At 26.2% G+C, this 13584-nt stretch overlaps 1 protein-coding gene across 1 annotated transcript in view; it reads left to right on the top strand.

The window, feature by feature from the left end:
• The window catches only part of LOC117180727 (monocarboxylate transporter 10-like), a 246091-nt gene that overhangs the window by 177026 nt on the left and 55481 nt on the right, over positions 1–13584 (top strand). Inside the window, exon 7 of the mRNA XM_033373215.1 lies at positions 11574–11856. Within this exon, the coding sequence (XP_033229106.1) occupies positions 11574–11856 (283 nt within the window). The remainder of the gene's footprint in view (positions 1–11573; positions 11857–13584) is intronic.

Below are 13584 nucleotides of genomic sequence, written 5' to 3'. Positions count from 1 at the left end.
ATTTTTTCAAGAAATTTAACTATTTGACTGAAAATTAACTTTTAAGTTGAAAGTTAAACGATTTTCTTAAATATGAAACTATTTTGTTGAAAGTGCATGATATTGTTAAAGACATACCAATTTGTAAAAAATCCGATTTTTGTTGTTGAAAATTAATTTTTTGACTAAAAATTTAAATATTTATTTTTTGGTTAAAAAATTATTGCTTATAGTGGACAATTAATGTGTATCGTTAAAAGTCAAATCTTTCATAGAAATATGATCTTTTTGTGTTAAAAATTCGATTATTTTTGTGGAAAATTAGTTTTTGTTCTTGAGGATTCATTTTTCGACTGAAAATAATTTCGAAAATTCATATTTTCAAGTGGAAAATTTCGGATTTAAAGTCCTAACATTTTTTCAAGAAATTTAACTATTTGACTGAAAATTAACTTTTAAGTTGAAAGTTAAACGATTTTCTTAAATATGAAACTATTTTGTCGAAAGTGCATGATATTATTAAAGACATAACAATTTGTAAAAAATCCGATTTTTGTTGTTGAAAATTAATTTTTTGACTAAAAATTTAAATATTTATTTTTTTGGTTAAAAAATTATTGCTTATCGTGGACAATTAATGTGTATCGTTAAAAGTCAAATCTTTCATAGAAATATGATCTTTTTGTGTTAGAAATTCGATTATTTTTGTGGAAAATTCATCTATCTGGCTTAAAGATTACTTTTAATTTAAAAATTCATATTTTTGGGTTGAAAATTCAACTGTTTTGTAGCAAATTAATCTTTTCGGTTTCGACGTTCTCTTATTCTATCCAAAAGTTTAATTATTGAGCTGAAAATTAACTAATTAGCTAAAAATTCATATTTTTGGGTTGAAAGTTCAACTCTTTTGTAGAAAATTGTTTCTTTCAGGTTAAAAATTCTATTTTTTAGAAAATCCAAGTAATTGGTTGAAAGCTGAAATCTTTATCAAAAAATTTTTTTTCAGAGGATTCACTATTTTGATTGAAAAATTTTCACTTTGTAAATTAACTATTCGTCTTTTGGTAAATTAATAATTTTTTCTTTTAAAATTTCAATTGCTTTGAAAAAATCAATATTCAACTATTAGCTTAAAAATATATATAATTTTAGTCAAAGCTTAATCTTCTTTGTTTTCAAATGCTAATTCTATTTTTAATATTTTAATTAAAATATGAGATATTTAAATTACATTTAAATCCAAAATGAAAATTCTATTTAACTTTCAATAATCAAATTGCTGCAAACTCCTTTTCTTCTTATTTTTCTTTGCTCTTTTTAATTTTTGTCTTATTTTATAGTTAGATTCGTGTTTTTTTAGGAGTTTGCATCAATCTTTTTATTTCTTTATTTTTAATTCTGATTCTGCTTTGTTGAAAATAAACTATATTTCAGTTCGAAATCTGAAGCACTTTATATTTAATCTATTATGATACCTATAACCTGTTTTTATTAAAATAATTTATTTTACCATCTTCGAGAAAAATCAGCTTACTTCCTCTGTTCTGGGAAAATTTTATTTCCTAAACTCATTTATTATTTAAATGCACTATTTCCATAAATACGAAGGAAATAACAGAACTAACAAATTAAGCAAATTTAGCCAATTTAGCTGAGCTGCCGTTTAAAAAATTTCCTGCTGAATTAAAATCAAGACATTTTCTTTTGTATACATAGAATGCATAATTTATATAATCTGCTTAGTAGTAGTGTATGCAAGAGTAATTTTCACGCTCGTTAGGTTGAACAGTTCAACACTCCACGAACATAAACCGTAAGGCAGGAAATTCGGAGCAGTTTTGCCTGCACCTTCGCAAACGTTGGCAAATTTTCTACCACATTGCCATGTTTATTTGGCAAACTTGTATTTCTAGTTTGAACACACACTCTCTCAGTCTCACAATGGCATAAAGAAGTTTCTCTAGACAAACCATTTTTCTCGACTTTAATATCAAATTGATTTGAACCTTCTTTTTAATCAAAGCTTTTTTAATTTCCAAAAGATTTGTGTCTTTGGATTCCTGATGAAGACTTTGCTTAATTATTTTGTAGGGTTGTGTATTTCCTAGCAGAAATCCTTAAAATACGGACTTTACCCCGCGCCCTAGCTAACGTTACCCTGCACACTAGCCAACGTTACCCTGCATCCTAGCCAACGTTACCCTGCACCCTAGCCAACGTTACCCTGCACCCTAGCCAACGTTACCCTGCACCCTAACCAACGTTACCTTGCACCCTAGCGAACGTTACGTTCAACCCAGCCGACTTTGCCTTCTAGATGACTCTACTCGGTATCTCATCCAATCCTATTTCGAACACTAACTAACTCTACAACTTCTCATATTATATTTTACACTGTTACCCACCGCACGATACCCCGTACCCTAGCCAACGTTACCCTGCACCCTAGCCAACGTTACCCTGCACCCTAACCAACGTTACCCTGCACCCTAGCAAACGTTACGTTAAACCCAGCCGACTTTGCCTTCTAGATAACTCTACTCGGTATCTCATCCAATCCTATTTCGAACACTAACTAACTCTACAACTTCTCATATTATATTTTACACTGTTACCCACCGCACGTTACCCCGTACCCTAGCCAACGTTACCCTGCACCCTAGCCAACGTTACCCTGCACCCTAACCAACGTTACCCTGCACCCTAGCAAACGTTACGTTAAACCCAGCCGACTTTGCCTTCTAGATAACTCTACTCGGTATCTCATCCAATCCTATTTCGAACACTAACTAACTCTACAACTTATCATATTATATTTTACACTGTTACCCACCGCACGTTACCCCGTACCCTAGCCGACTTTAACCTATACCCTACCCGACTTTACTCTGTACGCGAACCAAGTTTACCCCGTACGTTACCCGCCGTTACCCCATAGACTACCCAACTATACTCAGTATTTTACTTTACTTCACCCTGATTCCTACCCTACGTTACCTCGCATCCTACCCGTAGTTACACTGCACCCAGATGCCGTTATCCTGTACTTTAGATTACCTTAACCTGTACCCTGACTTCACCTCATACCTTATTCGACTTTACCCTGTACTCTACTTGACGTTATACCGTACCCTAACCTACATTAGCCTGTACCTAGCCAACATTACCCCGCATTCTAGACCACTTTACTACGTACATCAGGCCACTTTACCCCGTACCCAAGCTCATTCTACCCCGTACACATTTTATTATTGGAGGATTCATCATTTCAGTTGAAATTTTTTTTTGGCAAAAATTAATTTTCCTATTGGAAATTTACTTTTTCCAGTCAAAGATTCGTTATATAATTTAAAATGTATTTTTTTAAGTTGAAAACTCAACTATTTTGTTCAATATTCATTTATTTTTATTGTAGAAATTAATTTTTTCCACAAGAAATTTAATTATTTTAGGAAAAGGTTCATAATATAATTTGATTATTTATCTCATTGTTCGATAATGCAACTTTTTTTATTAAAAATTTGTCTTTTTTGGTAGAAAATTAATCTTTCTGAAAACAATTCGTCCATTTGATTAGAAATTTAGATTCTTGTTAAAAATTTGAATGTTCAGATTGTTTAATCTTCGTCTTTTTGATTTTATAATTCTTCATTCTGCCAGAATAGTCATCTACATGGTTCGTTTGGTTCCCTCTAAATTGGAGTCAGTTAGCAATTTCACTGACATCAATAAATAAATAAATTTTAGTTATAAATCATCTTTTTTTTCATGATGAAAGACTGAGGAATAATAATTTATTATTATATATTTGGTGAATATTTAAACTGGTTCATCTATATTGATTTGAAAATTAAGCGGTTTCGGTTGTAGATTTAAATTCTTTTACAAAATTTTTCCTTTGCTTACTAAGTAAAACATTTTCAATTTGAAATAGAAAAAAATTTTTTGCATATCGAATCTTACGTTTTTTGTAGAGATTCTTATTTTTAGCTTCAAAATTTAATCATATATCTAAAGCATGAATTAATTTGTTGAAAACTAATTTTTTTGTGTGTTTATTTGATTTTTAACTATGTTAAATATGAATCGACTTATTATGAGATTTGATACAGCCCTTTTTATAATAGTCAAATATGTAAAAACTTACAATATTTTTGGTATAGTTGACGAGTAAAGAAATTATTTCAAGCAGTATAAGTAGATGCATGATCAGCCAAAATCAAACTTATCACATAATAATTTTTTTTTTAATAAGAAATTCAATTGTAAAAATGTAGCCTAAAATACATTTTATTTTGGTATGCCGCTTCTTTGAAGAAGATTAATAGATTTTTGTGAACTATAATTTTCTTTTAGAATTATTAAATAATGCAAACTCTGGTAGAGAAAGTTTTTAGGATAGTTTTCAGATAGATGATCTTAAAAAAATTTCATTTGGCGATTGTTTCTCATGAAAAAACTACAAAATATAAAAATATAAAGTTTTGTGAAAACCTTAACGTTTTTTAAAAAAATTGCAAGCTATAACACCCAATCACAGTCGTAATTGTTATAGTTAAATAAATTTTATAGTCTGGAAAAACCAGATGAAATTTTTGTACCTTGTTGTTAGAAAATAACAAAATTAAAAATTTCAAACTTGAATTTTAAAGATTAGATAATTCAGGAATTTTTAATCCGATACTAATAAAATTAAACTTATTTCACTTATTCACTTTCACCGTTTCAAACTGGATGATTTCAGTGGTATAAGTAAATGCGTCGTCAGACTACAGCTGCTTTAGCACTTTTAAAACTTTCTATTATACAAAATATTTATTTTATATTTCACTACTATGAAGTAGATGAAGGACTTTTTGTAACAAAAAAAAATTATCAGGGTTTTATTTAATTAAAAATTCAATTTAATTTTAAAAAAAGTTTAAATTCAGGAAATCTGATTAGTTTCCGTAAAGTTGTAGTAAAGGTAAAAGAATTCAAAATAAATTAATAACACTTTAGGATGAATTTTCAAATTTTCTAAAAATATTCGAAATCTAATCTCTTCTAAAATCCTGCAAAATTTATTCAAATAAATTGAGAACTTTAAAATCCCTTGAAATAATTTTTAAATATCTTAAAACTTTTTAGGTCTTGTAAAATCTTTTAAAGTCTTCCGAAATTCTAGGCAATTTTTAAAAACTGAATGCTATTTTGTTAAATTTCTTAAAATCATTAAAATTCTTTAGAATCCCCTGAAATTTTTTAATTTTTCTAAAAATTTCTTGGAATTATCTAATATGCTTTGAAAATTTTCAAACCCCTTCAAATCGCTAAAAAATATTACAAACAATAAAAAAAATTTTAAAGGTTCCTTATAAATTATTTAAAGCTTGTTAATCTCTCGAAATTATTTTGGAATCTGCTAAAATGTCCTAAAATATTTTTAATGTTTTAGAATCTTTTAAAATTCCTGGAAACATTTTACAGCTTTTGAAAAGTCTGTGGATAAAAAAGAATCTATTATAAACTCTTCAAATCATTAAAATCTATTGAAAATTCTTCGAAATCTTCCAAAATGTCGAAAAATATTTCAAATAATTTCAGATCTTTTGAAATTCCTTGAAACCTTTTAAATCGCTTTAATAAAATTGGAACAAAAAAATAATAATTAAAAAATCCTGAAAATTCTTTGAATTATTTTCGTTGAAATTCTTAATTTTTTGGTTTTTTCTGTTACTGACTTTGCGTTTTGCTTGAAAATAAATGTTTTAAATTGCAAATTAAAATATTTCAAATTTTCTTCAAAATTGATCATTTTTGGTTTTAAATTCAACTATTTGATTGAGAATTAAATTTTTGCTTAGAAATTAGTAATTATCGGTATAAAGTATAACGGTCTTTTAGAAAACACAGTTTGCCGAAGACACTTGTTTCTTTTTGTTCATTAAATTTTTTTTGAAAATCCATCCTTGAAAGTTAAAATTCAATTTCTTGGTTAAAAATTTATCTTTTTTTTTTTTAATTTATTTCTAGTGCTTAAAATTTCGATAATTTGGTTGAAAATGCCATTTTCTCTGTATTTAATTTATTTCTTTGTTGAAAATTCAACTATTTCATTGACCAATAATTTTTTCGGGTTTAAGAGTCACTTTTTTTCTAAAAGATTTAATTTTTTAGCTTAAAAACTGAACGATTTTATTGAAAATTATTTTTTTTTGCTGAAAAATTATTTTTTCTTATTTAAAAAATTACTATTTTCTAGAAAATACATTTTCATTTCATTTAAAATAATTTTTTTCCTATTATTTCTACATTTTCGCATTTTGGGCTGTGAAATCTGTGGAAATATGATCGTTTCATGTTAATTTGAGGCTTTTATTAAATGAAAACGAAAAACATAATTCTTTATTGAAGTGGGAGAGGGGGAGGGGGGTTGTTCGTATTTATGGCGTCACCCTGTGGGCTTCAAGCTTTGTGTGATAAGATAAATTAAAAATTGGGGGGGGGGAGGGTAGGAATTTTGTTCAAAATAACGTGACTTAACTTTGGAACCTCGCACTAAGTAGTTTAACTAGAAGTATAGCCAGACACTATCTAACTCACCATAAAACCACAAAGTTGATTTTCTAACCGAATAAATTATTTTGATACAAAAAGGGAAAATTTCCGCACAAAAATACAAACATTTTCAATTAATTGAAGGAATTCCTAACCGAATTTATGAGTATTAAACTAAAAAAGGTGAGTTTTTAACCAAAATGATAAAAAAATGAATTTTCTAGAAAAAAAGTTTAACGTTTAACCAAATAGTTGAATTTTTAACCAAAAAGTTGATTTTTTTCAATTAACTTAATTTTCTACAAAAGAGATAAATATTCATCAAAATGCATAAATTTGCAATTCAGTACCTGCATTTTCAACCAAAAATGGTGAATTCACAACTAAAATGATAAATGTAATAAAATAATTTTCTAGGAAAAACTTGTACGTTTAATAAAAGAGTTAAACATTATAAAAAAAGTTTATTTTTGATATCAGACGATAAATTATCCATGAGAAACATAAAGTGTTAAAAAAATAAATAAATTTTAACTAGAAAAGAATGAATTTTAACCATAAAGTTGAACTTTAACCTGAAAAGGAAAATTTTCAACCTAAACTAAAAAAAAATTATATTTTCATTCACATAAATTTATTATTAACCAAAAATGAAATAATATTTCAAAGAATTAGTTAAATCTTCAGTTAGAGAGATGAATCTTTCACAAAAAAATTAATTTCAAATCAAAAAGTTTAACTTTCTATCAATTAATTAAATTATTGTCGAAAAGTGATGACTTTTTAACAAAATAGTCGCATTTTCAACAAAATAATTAAATTTTCTATCAAATACGAGAAATGAAAACAAAAAGAAATTCATTTTGAACGAAAAATTAAATGGTAGACTTCTAAACAACCAAAAATTTACTTTTGAAATATTTACCAATAATACTTTGATTTTTTTATTGGATTCAGTTAATTTATATTTTTTGGTGTTGAAGTTTCGAGCAGATAAAATATATTAAATAAGTTGATTTTTTTTTCGTTCAGTAGTCTGAAATGAGTTTTTTTTTCAAAATTAATTTCTGAATTGTGAAAAGATTGCTTTAAAGCTCCGCTTGACGTTATTTCTTATACGCGTAACACTAATTTTTCTAATCTTCAACTGTATTATATTTTTTGATGCTATATTTTTAACTAGATGCAATGTATTAAATAATAAAATATTCATTGTTTTTTGTCAACTGATCTAAAATAGACCATTCTTTCGAGCAATTTTTTCACAATTTAGAAATAGAAATAAATAAATATTTAATACATTTCATATGGTCAAAACCATAAAATAAAAATGTAGGTAACATATTAAGTTGAATGAAATATTTTCAAGATTTGAAGACGAAAAATATTGTATTTTCAATAAAATCGTTCAGTTTTCAATCTAAAAAATAGAAGCTTTTAGAAAACAAGTGACTCTTAAACCCGGAAAGATTTTTGAACCAAATAGTTGAATTTGAACAAATAAATTAAATACAGAGGAAATAATTGCATTTTCAAACAAATAAAATTTGATAAACAAAGTAAAGCAAGCCTCTACTACAAACTGTTTTATTTTCGAACAAAATATTTAATGTTTAAATGCATGGAAAAATATAATAGTTTGTTTTAGCCTGAAACTGTTTGAATTTTAAACAAAAAACGGTTGAATTCAAACAGAAAACAAGAATTTTCATTAAAAAAAGCTAAATTATTGTAGAACAAATTTAAAAAAAAGGATAAATTTTCTAACCAAGAAAGATTTTTCATAAAGGAGAAGAAAAAATGTGAACCAATTTGTTGAATTTCTATTTCAAAAGGCTGAGTTTTCTGAGAAATAGTTAAATTTTCTACCGACAATTATTAATTTCCAAATTTTAATATCTTAAACCAATACAATGATATTTTTTGGAAAAAAGTTTAAATATCAACTGAGCAATTGAATTTTTAATAATAAGGATTAAATTTCTACAAAAGTAATACGAATTTGCAATAAACTACATCACCAAAAACTTAAAATTACATCGAAAACAATTCAAAGAATTTTCAGGATTTTTTAATTCTTATTGCTTTGATTCGAAATCATTTTAAGGGCTTTAAAAGGTTTCAAGGAATTTAAGACAGTTTAAATTACTTGAAAGCTTTTTCGACATTTCAAGAGATTCCGAAGAATTTTTAATATATTTCAATAAGTTGAAGAGATTATTAAAGATTTTTTTTTAATCCGAAGAATTTTCAACAGCTCTGAAAATTTCTCAGGAATTTCCAATAATTCTTAAATATTAAAAATATTTAAGGGCGTTTCAGAAGATTTTGAAATATTTTAAAGAGATTTGAAAAGTTTCAAATAGTTTATAAAGATCTTACTTAATTTCAGGGATTTAAACCATTTCAATGGGACTTTATAAACCTAATAGAATTATTGTTTCCAATCATCTATCGCAATTTGAAAGGGTTTACAAATTTTTAAAGCATGCTAGATAATTCCACGTTATTTTAAACATAATTAACAATTTTCAAGAAATTCTTAAGGATTTTATGATTTAACAAGATTTAAAAAAAGCGGAATTTCAGGATTTCAGGAGACATTAGATTTCGAATATTTTTTGCAAATTTGAAATTTCATCCTAAATAAATATTTTAAGGTAATAAAACTCTGATAAATTTTGTTTACAAACAGTCCTTTATCTTCTTTAAAGTAGTGGAATATGAAATGAATTTTTTGCATAATAGAAAGTTTTAAAAGTGTTAAAGTGGATGTTGTCCGACGACTTATTTACTTATATTACTTAAGAAGTTTTCCTTTTCCGTTAAATATAGAAGATACGTTGTAAGGTTTTATTTTTTTTATCATTAAATTAAATTTGAAACCCCTTTATTGAAGATGTTTTCTAACTGCTGATTTTTGTAAGGTAAAGTTTGGACTTATTTCATTTTCAGCTTTTCGATTTTGAATTCAAATAATTTTGAAAATATAATATTAAAATGCATTTAATTTTTCAATTTTTTGCTTGAAAGACTTTGAATGTTCACAATAACTGAAATCATTCAGTTTCAAACGGTGAAAGTGAATTATTCAAAGGAATCAAAATTTTTATTTATAATATCTATCGAGTTTAATTAAAAATTCGAATTAATTTTGGTGCACGATCTTAAAGCAGTTTAATAATTAAAATTAATTAAATAATAAAATGTATAAAATTTTCCAGTTTTTAGTTGAGGATTAAAAAAAATTAATTATTAGAAATTCAAAAAATATTTTATTGGAAAAGTTCGAAAATAAAAAGTTCTTTAAAATAACCTACATAAAATTGATACTTCACTGATTATATATTTTCTTTATTTTGAATGTTTACATTTTTAGACATAAATATTTTAACCTCGAACGCTACATTTTTCCTTTTTTTTAGTTATAATTTCGCTATTAAGATTACAATGGTTTAATTTTGAAAAGTATAATAAACAATTTGGGCAATTTTTTCACAATTTAGAAATAAAAATAAATAAATATTTTAAAAATATTGCTTTCAGACCAGTAGATAAAATAATCAATGAACATCGAATTATTTAGTACATTTCATATGGTCAAAACCATAAAATCAAAAAGTATTAAACATTCTAATGTTGGAAGAAACAATCTCAAAAGTATGTGAAATGATTTCGCAATTTACCTTTCAAGGGTTTTAAAAAAATGAAGATCCTAGGATTGGATCCTAGCGGAATTAAAAAGCAATTTTTACACAATGTCGACGTAATTTCTTATACTTGTGAGACAATTTTATCTTACATTCTAATGTTTTATATTTTTGATGTTTTTGTTTTGACTATATAAATTGTATTAAATAATTTTATTTTTAAGGATTTGTTTATCTACTGGTATAAAATAAATATTTTTTTAATATTTATTTTTATTTCTAAATTGTGAAAAAATTGCCCGAAAGAATTATTGATTTAAGACCAAAAGACAAAAAACAATTAGCATGAAATTATTCAACACATTCTATTTGATTAAAAACATATCATGAAAAAATATATTAAATTCGAAGATTTGAAAAATTTATGTTACAAGTATAATAAATTACATCGGAATTTAGCTTGAAGGGGTTGTGAAGAGAGTGATTTTGTCTCTCCGTAGCTTAGCGGATAGGAGCATCAGAATGGCAATCTAAATGGTCTGGGTTCAAATCCCAGCAGGCACTAAGCTAAATTTTTTCACAGTTATGACGTAATTTCTTGTACTTGAAAGATAATTTTTTCAAATATTCTAATGTTTTATATTTTTTTATATCATGTTTTTGACCATATGAAATGAATTAAATAATTTTAATTTCATTGATTTTTTTATTTAATGATATAAAATCAATATTTTTTAAACAATTATTTTTATTTCTAAATTTTGAAAAAATTACTCGAAAGAATCATTAATTTTATACCAGCAGGCAAAAAACAATTAGCATGCAATTATTTAACACATTCTATCTGGTTAAAGATATAGCATTGAAAAATATAATACTTTCGAATGTTAGAAAAAATAATGATTCAAGTATAAGGAAATAATTTGGGATTCAACGTAAAGGTGTTGTGCAGAAAGCGATTTCGTCTCTCCGTAGCTTAATGAATAGGGGCCTCAGACCGTCAATCTGAATGGTCTGGGTTCGAATCCCAGCAGAGCTTTAGAGTAACTTTCCACAATGTAGAAATAAAAATCACTATTAAAAAAAATATATTTTAGCCCAGTAGATAAGGAAAGGTAAAAGAGAAGCCCAGTAAAAAGGAAAGCTTTCTTGAAAAACCAGTTGAAATAAGAATTCTTTAAAAAAAGATGAAAGAGTTTTCAAATCAAATTTTGATGGAGTGTGGCTACCGCAATGTCACAAATTATCACCAGAGAGAGGGGTGAATAAAAAATAATTGAAAATGGCGACACCTGGAATCAAATTAAATTTTTGCAAAATTTGTGTGGATTTTGCATTTTTCAATCGAAAACCTAGCTGTAAATGACTTTTGAAAATGTTTCATTGTCGTTTCTTGATTTGCAGCAAATTGGGCTGGCGGCTGGGACTTCAGTCTGTGACAGGCGCTCTTTCCTTGACATTTTTTTTGGGATTGATCTATAGAAGTGCATCTCTCTACCATCCTCAACGTCGAGCAATTGTGCATCTCAAAAATCAGAAAAGTAAGCTCAGGGAAAAAAAGTCAGCTACCAAGGTGCCTCAACAACGTTTGGTCGATCTGCGTCCATTAAGCTGTCGTCCTGTTAGAATGCTGATGTTGGCAGCAGGCTCAGCAGCTTTTGGGCTCTATACACCTGTCTTCTATATTGTGAGTACACCTTAAATAATTTAATTTATTAATTAAAGAAAAAAAATTATTTTGAGGAAAGAGCTGAGTGAATAAAATATTTTATATCACAAGACTGTTGCCTGACAAGCGATTGACCTGTACCACTGCAACTTAAGTGGATGACTACAGTCTGGTCATTACTACTTGGGTACAAAACAGCCTTCTAGAGAAGACCAAATAGTATATTATGGAACAGGGTACCAATCGCAGGAAAGAAAAAATAATTTTCTACCAAAAGGTATACATTTTCAACGCTTTGTTTATAAACAAGCACGTAAAACTTTACTTACGAAAAAAAAGAATTTTTAACCAGAATAGAATGATCTTGAAATAAAGTGATAAATTTTTAACAAACCAAACATTAATTTTTAATTAAACTCTAATATAAAGCAAATTTATACCCTTTAGAACCCTTTAGACGAAATAATGAATTTTTTTTATTGAAAAAGACATTTTTATATCTAAAAGTTTAATTTATGAAGGAAAAAGAAGGAATTTTCAACAAAGCAGTTGAATTTTCGAACCAAAAATTAGATTTTTAAATGAAATATATGTGATTGTTTATAACCATTTTTTCTTAGAATAAACTCAGAAAGTTGCAGTTTTTCTGATTTTTATAACGTAATATAACTCTTAAATCTGAATCAAAAAAGAATTTTTAACCAAGAAAAACTGTTTTTCAACCAAATAGTTCAATTTTTAACAAACCAAAAAATTAATTTCGGATCATACATCAATAAAGAGCAAATTTACACCCTTTAGACCCTTTTAGACTAAATACTTGAACTTGCAAAAAAAACATTTTTAAGCAAATAGTGGAATCTTCCAGCCAAAAAGTCGAATTTTCTAGAGAACAGTTGACTTTTTAATCAAAAAAGACATTTTCATCTTAACAATAATAATAAAAACATTATCTTTGAATACTGCTACAATGTGTCTGTTTTTTTCTTAAAAATTCCACTTTTTGTCCACTTTTCAGTTAAAGTGAAGTATCTATTATTATTTAACAACCATAATTGTTTAAATGAATAATAATTATTTATAATTATTCTCTTCTATATTAATTCCAGATAGTTGCAGTTTTTTCTAAGAAATTTTACTTTGTGTTTACTTTTTACTTAGGTGGGCTATAATTAACCTAACAGAGTAAATTCAATTTTTTAAACAATTCGTGGTTAAAAAATTGTATTCTAATTCAAGAAAGTTCAGAAGTTGCAGTTTCATTATGATACTTTTAATCTATTGTCCACTTATAGCTTAAACTGCGCTATTAATAAAAGAAATTTAATGAAAATAATTGCTTAAATAATACTTTATTTTTTAATGCTCTTTTCTCTTATGATAATAGCAAAAAGTTGCATTTGTATAGAATTGTAAGATTTTTTTGGTTTTTATTCATGAAAAAATGATAAATAAATATTAGAAAGAATAATATTTTAAACATTATATTTTTTATGTAAATAATTTTTTGTAAAATAGAACGAGATTTTTGAAATATTCTTCAAATTATCTATGTGGTTTAAATTCATGCTGTTAAAAAAATAGAAAAGTAGTAGAAATGCGTAATTTTAACAAATTGAATACTTTTCAAGAAAATATTTTTGTTTATTTTTAGTTATTATTTTTTATTGCTAAAAACTAAATAAAAATCTACAATGGAAAAAAACGCAATTATCCATTTGTATTTAAGAAAAATATTAATTATTA

This window comes from Belonocnema kinseyi, chromosome 9 (genome assembly GCF_010883055.1).
Source record: "Belonocnema kinseyi isolate 2016_QV_RU_SX_M_011 chromosome 9, B_treatae_v1, whole genome shotgun sequence".
In the NCBI taxonomy this organism is placed as follows: domain Eukaryota; kingdom Metazoa; phylum Arthropoda; class Insecta; order Hymenoptera; family Cynipidae; genus Belonocnema; species Belonocnema kinseyi.
Note: the sequence above shows the minus strand (reverse complement) of the source record. Positions and strands in the feature narration are given on the sequence as shown.